Source organism: Microcaecilia unicolor, chromosome 12 (genome assembly GCF_901765095.1).
Source record: "Microcaecilia unicolor chromosome 12, aMicUni1.1, whole genome shotgun sequence".
NCBI lineage: Eukaryota > Metazoa > Chordata > Amphibia > Gymnophiona > Siphonopidae > Microcaecilia > Microcaecilia unicolor.
Genome location: NC_044042.1, coordinates 4,287,880 through 4,302,545, shown reverse-complemented (window position 1 = coordinate 4,302,545; position 14,666 = coordinate 4,287,880). Strand labels below are relative to the sequence as shown.

The window sequence follows — 14,666 nt, the reverse complement described above, 5'->3', positions numbered from 1 at the left end:
ATACCTGGCATCGCATTTCCAAAGGGCTGAAACAAGGAGAAAATATTTCTATTTTTGTATGGTTTTCAGATGCATTTTGGTTATCGGCAGTATGAGAGGGAAGGAGCCGGGTGCTGGTGAGCTCACTGTTCTTTCACCTGTGCCCAGCGTGGGCAGATGGGAAAAATTTTCCCCACCCCAAATCGGCCCTAAACCAGCCCAAAACCCACCCAAAGTCTAGCCCCGCCCCTGACGTCACCGCTGATGTCATTAACTCCACCCCTGATGTAAACCCTACCCCGGAAAAGCTTCTATTGGACCAAATTGGACCAATAGAAGCCCCCAAAAAAAGCGCAAACCCCGCACAGCTGCAACGAAAAAGAAGCCCAATTTCCCGCAGCCCGCAGCCTTAGAAAATTTCCAGCATCCTGGCTTAAAAACCAGCCCAATTGAGTGGGAAACACCCACCCATCTGGCAACACTGTGCCTTTGATGGGTCTTAGTAGAGGGAGGAGCCCTGAATTCATTTACATAGGTGGCTACTGTGGGAAGACCAGCTGGGATCAGAGCTGGCACTGCAGTGGGTAGAGACCTGAGAAAGTAGAGGGAGGGGGAGCACAGGCACTGTGGAGGTGGTGGGATTACAGCTGCTACCATTCTCTTCAGCTGGTGATGGCCGGCTCCTGAGCGTGGCTGGTTGTTTTCCTTGTGAAGGGGGTGACTCCTTTAACTTATGGTCCTCTGCTCTGTGAATGCACTGCCATATCTGCTGTTCACAGGTCAGGGGGGCCATTTTTAGCACATGAATGTCATTAAAGTATCCACCCAATGTCTGGGAGCAGGAGACTGGAGGGCTCCATGATGGTGAGATGGCTCTCATCCTTCCATCTTGGCTAGTGTGACAGAACTGCGTCAGTATCACAATGGTGTCGGCAGTGGTGGCCCAGCAATGCGGCCGGCCCAGAGCCCACCCTGCCCCTCCTGCCTGTTCCCACAGCACAAGCACCAGCTTCCGTCGCAGCCTGGCTCTGCTCTTCTAATTGAGATAATATAACAAACAGAGACGCAATTGAATGGTATAATTTATACTTATCAGATAAACATTTTAATATTGTACATCCTTACTATCAGATAGAAATCACCACAGAACCCCAGGGCACAGGATAGTGTTCGGAAATCCAAAAATTAATAAGTAAACCTCTAAACAGAACTGAAATAAGTTTAAGGGTGGAAATGACTAAACGTCACCTCATTTTCATTACCCGGGTAAAAGGCTGCCTGATACTGAAAGCTCCCCTGGAGCTGCCAAGAGTCCATCTGTGACACTGGCCCAGGGGCATAGCCAGACAGCAGATTTTGGGTGGGCCTAGGCCAGAAGTGGGTGGGCAGCAAGAGTTCTCCACTGCACCAAAAAAATGCTTCTCTCCACCTTGGCCGTCTGCAGCAGACATGCGCTGAAAACTGAGCGTGTGCAGGTGCCAGTATCGTGGAGAGCAGCATTTTTGTTACCATCAGGGGGAAGTCTTCAGCTGGTAGAGATTGGGATCCCCACCAGCTACCGCTAAACGTATACCACTGTTGGGTGGGCCTGAGCCCTATGTGGGTGGGCCCCGGCCCACCCAGGCCCACCTGTGGCTACACCACTGCGCTGGCCCACACGATGGAAATTCTGTTATTTTTTGTGAGATGAGGGTTGTGAAGAGCTGCAGAAAGAAGTCCTCCTAGCGCTCTGAAATTGTCATCAGGGCTTGTTGGGAGGGGGGGGGGGGGGAATAGACTGTCTCAGACAGGACCTCGGTGTGATCACAGATTTCCTTCAAGTGACAGCAGCTCCCTGAGTGAGCCCCCTCCCCTATGCTGGCTCATTTCTAGCTCTGTTTTTTCTGATTATAGGTTATTGATCTAGGGATTCTGCCATCTCTATACTTTGGTTACCATTTCTGTCACAGATGAACTTACAGTGAGTGAGATTCTGATAGACGGTTCCAATCTCTGTTTTCAGGTCGCCATAAAGTCCATCCGGAAGGACAGGATCAAAGACGACGAGGATCTCGTACACATCCGGAGAGAGATAGAGGTCATGTCATCACTGTCCCACCCGCACATCATCACAATCTATGAAGGTGGGTCGACTGCAGAGAGCAGACCATGAGGGGGGGAGGGGAGGGTACAATGGAAACACAGGGCCCTCTGAAATATGGGCTTTATCCTATTTTGGCTGTGGAAGATTGCTTAGTCCATAAACCCCATAGTACAGTGTGTTGTAGGACTGGACTGTGCTTCATTGGCTTCTGTCCAGCTAAATGCCACTGGCCACGGACAGGACTCCTCTTGAAATACAGGTCTAGCATCTGCTTTGTTTTTGCACTGTGGCCCTGTCATTTTTAACCAGTCCCTCCTCTCTCTGGATGTAGATATCAGCCAATGAGGTTCTTGGGGTGATCCAGGATACGGCGTGGGTAGAAGCCACAGAGGGTCACCAGGCTGGCAAGTGTGGGGGACAGGAGGTGCAGAGGAATGTTGGGGGGGGGGGGGGGGCCTGTAGAGGCTAGCCAAATTTCGGTTTTGGATTCAACAGCGAAACAGACCCGATATCCGGGTTCAGGTTTCAGCTGAAAATGCCTGTGCATTTTTGGCTGAAGTCAAAACTCCCCTCACTCGACACCCCCCAGGCCTACTGGTGTCAGATGGGAAGAGGCCAGGAGTAATTGTGGAGGCGGGGGGGGGGGAGCACTTTCATTTACACTTTCATTTTCTGCTGAAACCGATAAGCAGCCAGTTTTGGTCACAGATTCAGTTTTGGCAGAAACCAAAAACCGTGGGTTAATTCGGTTCTCGAAGTGTGAAGGGAAAGGGTCTGTCTTGTGTTAAAGTTCCAGTCATTCAGCTGGATGCTGGGACCTGGGAAAACTGCAGATCCTTCGACCTTGTTGTCTGCACCTCGCCCGCTCTGTAGCATGTTATATTTTTATGACATTTCAGATTTTTTCTCTTCCTGGTATCACTGTTGTCTTTCTCGTTCCTCGAGTCTCCATTGAGCTCAGGAAGAAAGAATGTAGGCTGCATTCGAAAGTCACATCACCTTTCCCTGACAGCACTTTGAGGGAATGAGGGGGACAGAGTCAAGTCCGTTTTGATTGAATATCACACGTTGTCATTTTTTTTTCTTTTTTTTTTTTTTTAACGTGGAGATTTTTACAATGTTCTGTGGTTTGTGGTTTTAATGCAGGTTTTATACACTGTCAGGGGAGGCTGTGACACCCAGTGTGTCCACGGACTTCAGTTTCTGGGGTTTTAACCTCCGTTCTGTGGTTTTATGTAACTGGTGTTCCTCTTTCTTCCTCCCTAGTGTTTGAAAACAGCAGCAAGATCGTCATTGTTATGGAGTACGCCAGCAGAGGCGACCTGTATGATTACATCAGCGAACGGCAGAGCCTGACGGAGCAGGAGGCTCGTCACTTTTTCCGCCAGATTGTGTCTGCTGTGTATTACTGCCACAAGGTTAGTAAATATGCATAAGAACATAAGCACTGCCATACTGGGAAAAGACCAAGGGTCCATCAAGCCCAGCATCCTGTCCCCGACAGCGGCCAATCTAGGCTTCAAGAACCCAGCAAAACCCATTAAAAAAAAAATTTTATTTTTAATAATGTTCAGTGGACTTTTCCCTCAGGAATCTGTCCAAAGCCCCTTTAAACTCCGTAAGGCCAGCTGCTGTCACTACATTTTCCGCCAACGAGTTCCAGAGTCCAACTACACGCTGAGTAAAGAAAAACTTTCTCCCGTTTGTTTTAAATCTACCATATTCTAGCTTCATCTTGTGTCCCCTGGTTTTGTTGTTGTTTGAAAGTGTAAACAAACGCTTCACATCTGTCCGCTCTGCTCCGCTCATTATCTTGTAGACTTCTATCATATCACCCCTCAGCCGCCTTTTCTCCAAGCTGAAGAGCCCTAACCTTCTCAGCCTTTCCTCATAGAGAAGTCGTTCCATCCCTTTTATCATTTTCGTCGCCCTTCTCTGCACCTTCTCCAATTCCTTTATATCTTTTTTCTGAGATGCAGCGACCAGAATTGGACACAATATTTGAGGTGCGGTCGCACCATGGAGCGATACAACCAGTACCACTAGTTCCTGAAATGGGAGGAGGTGGGGTCATGTGGCAACCTATCCGAACTCTTATGGGAAAAGGCACTGGAGTTTGACTCTAGAGGGGAGACATGATGGCACGCTGGGATTTTATTTTGACTTCAGATGGGTTCTTTCAAATGCTATAAATTTAACTGAGAAGTTGAAATAAAGAGAAATGTCTGCATTGGGAGCCTGAACTTATATGTAGGACTAGCCAGTGCATTCTTCTGCATCTCTCTAGGGTGTAGCTGCATTTTTCAGCCACTTTTGCTCAGGAGGCAATCAAATTGCAAGAAATCTGAATCTCAAAGCTTGCTGGCTGTGTGGTAGGGTGAGCTGAAGATTGTCCCTGCTTGGCTGTACTGTATATGTGGCCCATGGGTGTAGCCAGACTTCGGCAGGAGGGGGGAGTCCAGAGCCCGAGGTGAGGGGGCACATTTTAGCCCCCCCCCCCCCCCCCCGCCGTCGCCTACCTTTGCTGGCGGGGGACCCCAACCCCCACCAGCCGAGGTCTTCTTCTCGCAAAAGGCTTCCTTCTGTTTGACGTCCTGCACGTCACAGAACGAAGCCTTGCAGATCAGCTGATCGGCAAGGCTTCATTCTGTGACGTGCAGGACGTCAGAAACAGAAGGAAGCCTTTTGGCGAGAAGAAGAGGACCTTGGCTGGCGGGGGTTGGGGTCCCCCGCCAGCAAAGGCAGGCAACGTTGGCGTCGGGAGGGGTGGGGTCGAGCGGGTCATCGGCAGAGAGGTCCAGGGCCAAGTCCAAGGGGGCCCTGGCCCCACGTAGCTACGCCACTGATGTGGCCACTCTCCAGCATGAGGGAATATATGAGCAGAGGATTCTGGGAAGTTAAAATCTTTTTATAGGTAACTGAAACATTGCTACATCTTTGACCTGTCTATATGACATCTCAAAGGAATTAAGCACACAATCGGTTGTTTCTGTGTGGTTTTGAACACCCACAACTTTCATCTTTGGATAACACTTTGCGTTGGTGGAATGTGAAGAATTGAATTCAGACACTCGGAGAATGGGAGAGTAGCTTTAGGGTGCCCTCCCCCATCCCAAATTTCTAAAATCAAACCAAAGCAACCCTCACACACACAGACCTCTAACATGATGAGATTTAGGACATGCTAAATGTGTGATTCCTGAGCCGCCCCCACCGCCACACTGCCAAAGCTTTACCCCACTGATAAGAGGTATATAAAATAATGAGTGAACTAGAATGGGAAGACGTGAATCGTTTGTTTACACTTTCCAAAAATACTAGGACTAGGGGGCACACAATGAAGCTACTAAGTAGTAAATTTTAAAACAAATTAGAGAAAATACTTCTTCTTCACTCAATGTGTAATTAAACTCAGCTCATGCTCTGGCAATGAATTGCAAAAAGCAGTTAGCTTAGCAGGGTTTAAAAAAGGTTAGGCTACTTTCCTAAAAGAAAAGTCCATAAGCCATTATTAAAGATGGACTTGGGAAACTCCACTGTTTATTTCTAAGATAAGCAGCATAAAATCTGTTTTACTGTTCTGGGATCGTGCCAGGTACTTGTGATCTGGATTGGCCACTGTAGGAAACAGGATACTGGGCTTGATGGACCTTCGGTCTGGCAACACTTATGTACCTCATGTTCTGTATAAACCAAGAATTATCAAATGAGGATGTTAGTGACTGAGTAAACCCCAGAGTCGCCTGCGTTCTGCTGATCACGTTTCGCATCTGTTATATAAAACGCTGTTATCTTTTGAGTGGCTGTGCCAGATACTGCTTGCTCACGAATTGCTGACTCCTGCAAGAGTTCAGAGCTGATTAATTTTTGCTGTGTGCTTGTTTTTCAGAATGGTATAGTTCATCGAGATTTGAAGCTGGAAAACATTCTTCTGGATTCAAACGGCAGTGTAAAGGTGAGAACTTTTTGCTTCTTTGGCACTTCCTCCTCGGCAGTTTTAATGTAAAAACCCCTCTTGCTTTGCTTTGTTGCTAATACATCACATGTTGTGGGCTCCCCTCCCCCCCAATGGCTACTTGTCATCCCAGGAGGTGGGCACAGTGTTGGTATCAAAGCAATGACCCCCCCCCCCCCCCCCCCCGGAGAGGAGGATGCAGCCATTGCTGAGAGTGGGGTACTTGAGGTTGGCCACCCGAGACAGTTCTGTCCCTCACCAACACAATGTGACTGAGATGTTGTTTCACTGGTTTGTTTGTTTATTTACGTTATTTGAATTTGATATATAACAACTACTGACAAGAGGAACCGAATGGGTAACACATCAATTAAAAAGGAAGAAATTGAAGGGAAATACCAGAATAATGGATAGGAAAGAAAACGCTCAAATGGAAATGGGGGGGGGGGGGCAGGTAAAGGGAGGGTTGGGGCAAGGACAATAAGCTGGAGGGGGGAGGGGAAAGAGGTGGGTCACAAACCCAACTCAAATGGTGTAACTGAAAGGCCTGGGTAAACACCAAGGTTTTGATTGCTGACTTGAATTTGGGGCAGCGATATCTCACTCCATCCAGAGGTTTATTCCACAAGGCGAGCTCAGTTTTGGATATTCTCATGTTGGGCTGTTGCAGCCCAGGCAAGATCATCCTATGGTCATTTGGTGACCATAGGATTCGGGCAGGACAAGGGGGAATGATAAGAGACGCTAGGTATTTTCTGAATAGCCACTCCAGTAAAATGTTTGCATATTTATCACAGAAGGTCCGTGTCGCTCTGCATTTCCAGTTCTGACATTATTTAATGGCGCATTTGTTAAATTTGTTGTGTGCAGCCTGCTAGGAATAGTATTGACATTCATGTGGCCCTCGGTCAGAGGGTATTAACGTTCCCCCTTCCTTTCTCCATAACCATTTTCTGAGCCCCTCCCTCCATGCTCATGTAATTCCATTCCCAGATCGAGCCCTAAGTCCCATCGGTGCCATCCCTTCTGGAGTCGGACTTCACATCTGTTACCTTCTCCACATCAGGGCCTGCCTACTTTGTCGTTTTTTTGCAGCTGTATATCTAATGGGGAGAAGTAAAGTGTCGGTTCCCCTGGGGAGGGGGAAGAGAGTTCTGTATATGATGACGCAGTCCTCTGGTCACTTTGCACCTGGAAAATGTGACTCCTTGTCCATGACGGCCATTCTTGAAGTGTGGGGGTGGGGGGTGGAGAGAAGTTCTGGCCATGAGCAGGGCTGGTTTTTTCCAGATATACCTGAGCTTCAGAACTTAGTACAAGAACAGTTCTGGGCAGACTTCTACGGTCTGTGCCCCGAGAATGGCAAGGACAAATCAAACTCGGGTATAAAGTATCACATACCACGTAAAATTAGTTTATCTTGTTGGACTCTCTGGATGGACCGTACAGGTCTCTTTATCTGCCGTCATTTTACAATCTATGTTACTATGTTAGCAGTCTGGAGGTCCTCGGAGAGCTAGCAATCAGTCTGGGCTTCGACTAATTCCTGAACCACTGCAGCTCCGAAATCATGTGTAATAGGAACAGCCTAGTGGTTAGGAGTGGCCTAGTGGTTAGGGTGGTGGACTTTGGTCCTGGGGAACTGAGGAACTGAGTTTGATTCCCGGCACAGGCAGCTCCTTGTGACTCTGGGCAAGTCACTTAACCCTCCATTGCCCCATGTAAGCCGCATTGAGCCTGCCATGAGTGGGAAAGCGCAGGGTACAAATGTAACAAAAATAAAATAGATATTATTGGAGATTCTACATGGAATGTTGCTACTATTGGACATTCTACATGGAATGTTGCTACTATTGGAGATTCTACAGGGAATGTTGCTACTATTGGAGATTCTACATGGAATGTTGCTATTCCACTAGCAACATTCCATATAGAAGGCTGCGCAGGCTTCTGTTTCTGTGAGTCTGACGTCCTGCACGTATGTGCAGGACGTCAGACTCACAGAAGCAGAAGCCTGCGCGGCCACATTGGTGGAATAGCAACATTCCATGTAGAATCTCAAATAGTAGCAACAGTAGAGGAGTGGCCTAGTGGTTAGGGTGGTGGACTTTGGTCCTGGGGAACTGAGCTCGATTCCCACTTCAGGCACAGGCAGCTCCTTGTGACTCTGGGCAAGTCACTTAACTCTCCATTGCCCCATGTAAGATGCATTGAGCCTGCCATGAGTGGGAAAGCGCAGGGTACAAATGTAACAAAAATAAAATAGATACTATTGGAGATTCTACATGGAATGTTGCTACTATTGGAGATTCTACATGGAATGTTGCTATTCCACTAGCCACATTCCATGTAGAAGGCTGCGCAGGCTTCTGTTTCTGTGAGTCTGACGTCCTGCACGTACGTGCAGGACGTCAGACTCACAGAAGCAGAAGCCTGCGCGGCCACATTGGTGGAATAGCAACATTCCATGTAGAATCTCAAATAGTAGCAACAGTGGAGGAGTGGCCTAGTGGTTAGGGTGGTGGACTTTGGTCCTGGGGAACTGAGGAACTGAGTTTGATTCCCGGCACAGGCAGCTCCTTGTGACTCTGGGCAAGTCACTTAACCCTCCATTGCCCCATGTAAGCTGCATTGAGCCTGCCATGAGTGGGAAAGCGCAGGGTACAAATGTAACAAAAATAAAATAGATACTATTGGAGATTCTACATGGAATGTTGCTACTATTGGAGATTCTACATGGAATGTTGCTATTCCACTAGCCACATTCCATGTAGAAGGCTGCGCAGGCTTCTGTTTCTGTGAGTCTGACGTCCTGCACGTACGTGCAGGACGTCAGACTCACAGAAGCAGAAGCCTGCGCGGCCACATTGGTGGAATAGCAACATTCCATGTAGAATCTCAAATAGTAGCAACAGTGGAGGAGTGGCCTAGTGGTTAGGGTGGTGGACTTTGGTCCTGGGGAACTGAGGAACTGAGTTGGATTCCCGGCACAGGCAGCTCCTTGTGACTCTGGGCAAGTCACTTAACCCTCCATTGCCCCATGTAAGCCGCATTGAGCCTGCCATGAGTGGGAAAGCGCGGGATACAAATGTAACAAACAAAAAAAAAGAGGCACATGGGGACACTGCAGGGCTTTGCTCTTTGTCCCAGGAAAGACAGGAGAAGGTTCAGGTCTCGATTTCTGAAGTCCACATTACCCGAGGCCAGGGACACAGCTTCTGTTTTTGGTGGAAGGGAGGAGGTGTGCTGTTCGGGGATTCCCCGGGCTTAGGAATGTCACGAGCTGTTTGTGTTCTCGGCTTTCCTGAAGAAAAGTTTCCATTACAAGCTACTCTGTCCTTGAGGTGCTCCGTCCCTGAAGTTTTTATATAATAAAACTGAGAAATCTAGAAACCAAAAGCAAAAGACCTCGCTAACCTTTAGAGTAATTTCAACACTCCAGGACTGGTATTTTTTTCCAGTAGAGAGGTGTGGTAGCCGTGTTAGTCCACTTTTAAAGGTAATCAACAGAAATAAAACATGGAAAAGAAAATAAGATGATACCTTTTTTATTGGACATAACTTAATACATTTCTTGATTAGCTTTCGAAGGTTTCCCTTCTTCGTCAGATCGGAAATAAGCAAATGTTGGTAGATGACAGTATATATAAGTGAAACATCAAAGCATTCCAGTGACAGTCTAACAGGATGGGGGTGGATAGGTGAGAGACAGGGAGAGTCGAGTGGATGAGGGACAGGGAGATATGCATGGAGACAGGAGGGTGACAAAGCAGTACAATTTTATGGTTTATAATGGGCTAGAAAACCCAGATCTTTAAGTCTAGTCTGGTGGGTGTCAAAATATTTAATCATTCTGACTTCAAAGGTCTTATGTTCCTGTATTGTTTTAAAAGTCCCTTTCAGGATTTTCTTACCATGAAATCACTGGTACAGTGTTCTGGTTTTGTAAAGTGCATTTTTTTCCAGCTATTCTCCTCTCTTTTCCCCCATCCCTTCCTTTTAGCTGGGTGGAGCAGGAAGAGAAATCAGCAGAACCTTGTCTGAGGAGGCTGAGGTCTTGCTGTTGGCGAGGGGGGGGGGGTGAATTTTAGCATTTAGTAGAGGTTCTGCGAGTCTTATGCTGTGCTGAGGCTTCTCAGTAGGACTTACGGATTTGTGCTGTTCGGGGTTTTTTTTTTTTATTATTTTTTTTTATTTTTTTTTTTATTTAAATTTTTCAATTTACATCAAGTATTATATCTTGAATACAGATAAAGACGATTTAGTGTCTTAAGAAATTACACTTTTAAAGAAAAAATATAAACTTTGTAAAAATAATTATAATTAACAAAGATACCATTACTCGTCTATAGTCCACAATAATAGGGGATTATCACAATTTTCAGGAAATTCAGATAGAATTTTTAGAATCAAACTTCTAAATCAAAACATGAAGGCTGGTATAGGCATTCCAGGCAATATTTACTATTTATGATGTTCGGGGTTTTTATTAGAAGACATATTTCCTGGCCCTCCAAGTGCAGCTTATGTCAGGATACATTTAAGAGTTCACAGCTCTGATCCTAGAATTCTATACCCAGGTCTGGTTTTCACAAAGACCATGCAGTAGACTTGCCAGCCCTGTCTGCATACCTTGTGATCTAGGAAGGTTCACAGTACCTTTTTGGGCTTAACCTGAATTTGTGCCCTGTGGCAGTGCCATGTCGAGAACCAGTCTGTCTGCAGTGCAACCTTCCTGGAACAGATTAGCACAACCTAGGCTAATAACCATCTCCCACAGAGAGGTTTGCCAGTTTTGTCATAGATTGGATATTGCTTCACACAGCTGCGCAGCCTCCACACTGGTGACTCAGGTTTCCAGGTTTTATTAAACTTGATATAACGCACATAGGTTAACATTTAGGCGGTTTACAATTAAATTTAAAATTTATAAGAAGTTTGAAAAGAACTACAAAACCAACAGGGCAGAGGAATCATAAAGCCAAGCGAGGATAGGAATTAAATAATAAAATCTAAAAGGGAGGGGAAAAATAGCCGATTCCAAGCTACTGTGTACCATTCCGTATCGTGATGTAAAATATTAAAGATTATCGTATGCATCAGAATTTTAGAAACGTTTTTAATGCTACTATAAATTGTTACAGAGAAGCCTCTAAACAGAGATGCAAAAAAAGCATATTCCAGAGAAAAGGTCCGTTAACATTGAACATTTTACAGCGCATAGTCTCGAGGCAAATTCGCCGGTGAGTTGGTACAATGAGACGATTTCTTTTGCGATGAGCAGAGAGATCTGGATGGCGCACATTGTGTTAAATAGCAGGAAAAATAAAGTGCTTGTCCAGAGTGATTCTTGTAAGTAATACGATGTGAGAGTGGAAGCCAACGTTCGGATCGAAACAATGGTGTGGCAGGATCAGTTTTACAGGAGTTAGTGAGTAGGGAAGACGTCGGGTGAGAAAGTGAATTTTAGTAGAGAAAGATGCACCTCTAGGATTCTCTAAATTGCGGTAGCCCAAGATTTAAAGAGAGCCGGTATTGAAAAATCAGAAAGGATAAGCGAATGATGGGTAAACGGGATTTGCATCGCAATCGGCGGCAGCAGCGGTGGAGAAGTGAGTAAGTAGTTGGTCTAAAGTGTGACCAGCAGTGTTGGGGGGGGGGGGGCAGTAATATGTTGGATGAGGGCTCGTTCATTATTAAAGGAAAAGAATCTGAGCTAAGTGAAGCCTGTAGATCATCTACAGGGAGATTAAAATCTCTTAAAATAGTGATCGCTAATTAGTGATCCAAGTTGATAAAATGATGCGATGTTAACGGTGGGGGAGCATATTTAAGTAAAAAGTCCAGAGGTTGTGGTATGTTCAGTCTAAAGTTTAAACTTTCAATGGGTGATGTGCTAAGATTTAGGGATTTGGTATAAGGTAGTTTAGAGTCATAAAAAACAACTAGTCCACCTCCTCATTTCTTTCCTATTAGCTTATATATGTAGGAAAATCTGGGGGGGGTGGGCTTTGCTTGGTTCAGATCTGTTATATCATTGTCCATGAGCCACGATTCAGTAGCAGGGGTGTAGCCAGACTTCGGCGGGAGGGGGGTCCAGAGCCAGAGGTGAGGGGACACATTTTAGCCCTCCCCCGCCGTCGCCTACCTTTGCTGGCAGGGGACCCCAACCTCCGCCAGACGAGGTCCTCTTCTTCCGGCGCAAGGCTTTGTTCTCTTTCTGAGTTGTACGTGCAAGACATCAGACTCGGAAACAGAATGGAGCCTTGCACCGGAAGAAGAGGACCTCAGCTTGCGGGGATTGGGGTCCCCCGCCAGCAAAGGTAGCCCATGGCGGTGGGAGGGGGGGTTGAGAGGGTCATCAGCATGGGGTTTCAGGGCCAAATCTATGGGGGCCCAGGCCCCCGTGGCCCCACGTAGCTACGCCACTGTTCAGTAGTACAGAGAATATCAATTGAATGCTGAGTACGTAAGTCTTTAATAACGGTATGTTTTTACCTGGTAAAGAACAGGTGTTGAGCACATCAAGTTTCATACATGTAGACATAGTTGGAGCAGCGAGGTATTACTTACCGGAAAATATAACGGTATGGACACAACTTACCCGAGATGTACGTGCCAAAAGCATAGCGATCTGGGCAACATGGACGGTGCCCCCAGTGGACGCAGATAGGGAGACGACAGCTCATGTATAGTGAAGTAAATGTACACCAAGGAGCCACGTCCTGTGCCTTTTGTGCGCTCCTGAGGCATTCGCCACAATTCAAAGTCTAATTTAAAAGCGCGTGTTACTGACTTCACTACCGGAGGCGAGGTGGGCGTGGCTAACCTCGCTCTGTTCGCGGCAGGTGACTGAGCTGAAATAATCAGTTCAGTTACTTGATCTCTGGATTTAAGGACGGGTTCTGGCAAAAGTGGAGAAGCTGCTACACAGGTGGAGAACGGCTGGTGCAGGGGATGTGGGGGCAGAGGGAGGAGCCCTGTTTAGTGTATTTGTGTTTTTAATTGGAGTTGATATTCCACTTTACTGGGATCAGCACAAAGCACAATACAGGAACAGGAGAGGAAAAATACCAGTGTAACACACGAACCATTAACCACATTCGTTACATAATTGGTTTCAATACTTGGAATCTAATGGGGTAAATCCAATTAGGAGGCTTCTGGATGATTTAAATAAACATTTGAGGAAAGCAGAATGAGGATTGAATAATAAAGGTTTTGTGTACTGGGGAGGTGGATTGGAGGGCATTGTCTTAAGGGGTGGGGTTAATTAATATTCTGCACGGAGGCTGAGGATCTAGGAGTTAGGTTGGTTAGTGGTTTTTATTTCCTCTGTGGCGAAGGGGGTTTTGATCTCGGTTACACCTGTGTTTTGGATCTGGTGAATCTCCAGCAGGTAACGTCCGCTCTGGTTCCCAGCTCATTTATGCGCCATTCCCAGGGAGGTTACAGATCGCGCCTGGAAGAGCAGTTACAGGAGACGGGAGGTTTGTGAACCTTGTCGCTGGTCTCCAGTCATTGAAATAGCTTCTGGGTCCGGAGAGGGGTGGAGACAGCCTCTTTACAGAGCGGGTACTGGTGGTTAGGAATTTTGTTCCAGGTGGGAATCGGTATTTCATGTCCCTACTGCATGAGTGATGGGAATGAATGGTTGTGGTGGACTGATTTTTCAGTTCTGGCGCAGAGCTTATGACATGGATCTCCCACACTGAAATGAGGATGGAGCCTAATTTTTAAAGCTTAGGAAGATGTGGACTTATAATACTGTACGATGGAGGAAGGGTCTGGGCCTGAGGAAGTTCTTGTCTTTACTAGATGGAAGTTGGAAAACTTTGATTCTGGCCTCAGGGTTGGGCTCTTGCCTGTCGATTTCTTTGTGAGGATGGGGGTCACTCAAGGATATTTTAGTAAGTGCTTTGAATGTTCTGCAGAGTGGAGGAGTAGCCTGGTGGTTAATGCAGCAGACTCTGATCCTGGGGAACTGGGTTCAATTCCCACTGCAGCTCCTTGTGACTGTGGGCAAGTCACTTAACCCTCCATTGCCCCTGGTACAAAATAAGTACCTGAATATATGTAAACCGCTTTGAATGTAGTTGCAAAAACCACAGAAAGGCGGTATATCAAGTCCCATTTCCCTTCCCTCCTTTCCCTTATGACATCACAATATCAGAAGTGAGCCAAGTATCGGGCAATCAAGCCATTGTGACATCACTGATGAGGTTGGCTCTTATTGGTGGAATGAGTGGAGGAGTAGCCTAGTGGTTAGTGCAGTGGACTTTGATCCTGGGGAACTGTATTGGGCAATCAAGCCATTGTGACATCACTGATGAGGTTGGCTCTTATTGGTGGAATGAGTGGAGGAGTAGCCTAGTGGTTAGTGCAACGGACTTTGATCCTGGGGAACTGGGTCCAATTCCCACTGCAGCTCCTTGTGACTGTGGGCAAGTCACTTAACCCTCCATTGCCCCTGGTACAAAATAAGTACCTGAATATATGTAAACCGCTTTGAATGTAGTTGCAAAAACATCAGAAAGGCTGTATATCAAGTCCCATTTCCCTTTCCCCCCCAGATCAAGAGGGTATAAACTTTGTTAAATGCTGTTTCTTGTATTTGCCGTATATGATTTTAATTATGTTTACTCAATG

At 46.5% G+C, this 14,666-nt stretch overlaps 1 protein-coding gene across 1 annotated transcript in view; it reads left to right on the top strand.

Moving 5' to 3' along the window:
* NUAK2 (NUAK family kinase 2) overlaps positions 1-14,666 on the top strand; it is a 28,061-nt gene that overhangs the window by 7,676 nt on the left and 5,719 nt on the right. The window contains exons 2-4 of the mRNA XM_030220873.1: positions 1,982-2,102; positions 3,329-3,480; positions 5,952-6,017. Coding sequence (XP_030076733.1) covers positions 1,982-2,102; positions 3,329-3,480; positions 5,952-6,017 — 339 coding nt within the window. The remainder of the gene's footprint in view (positions 1-1,981; positions 2,103-3,328; positions 3,481-5,951; positions 6,018-14,666) is intronic.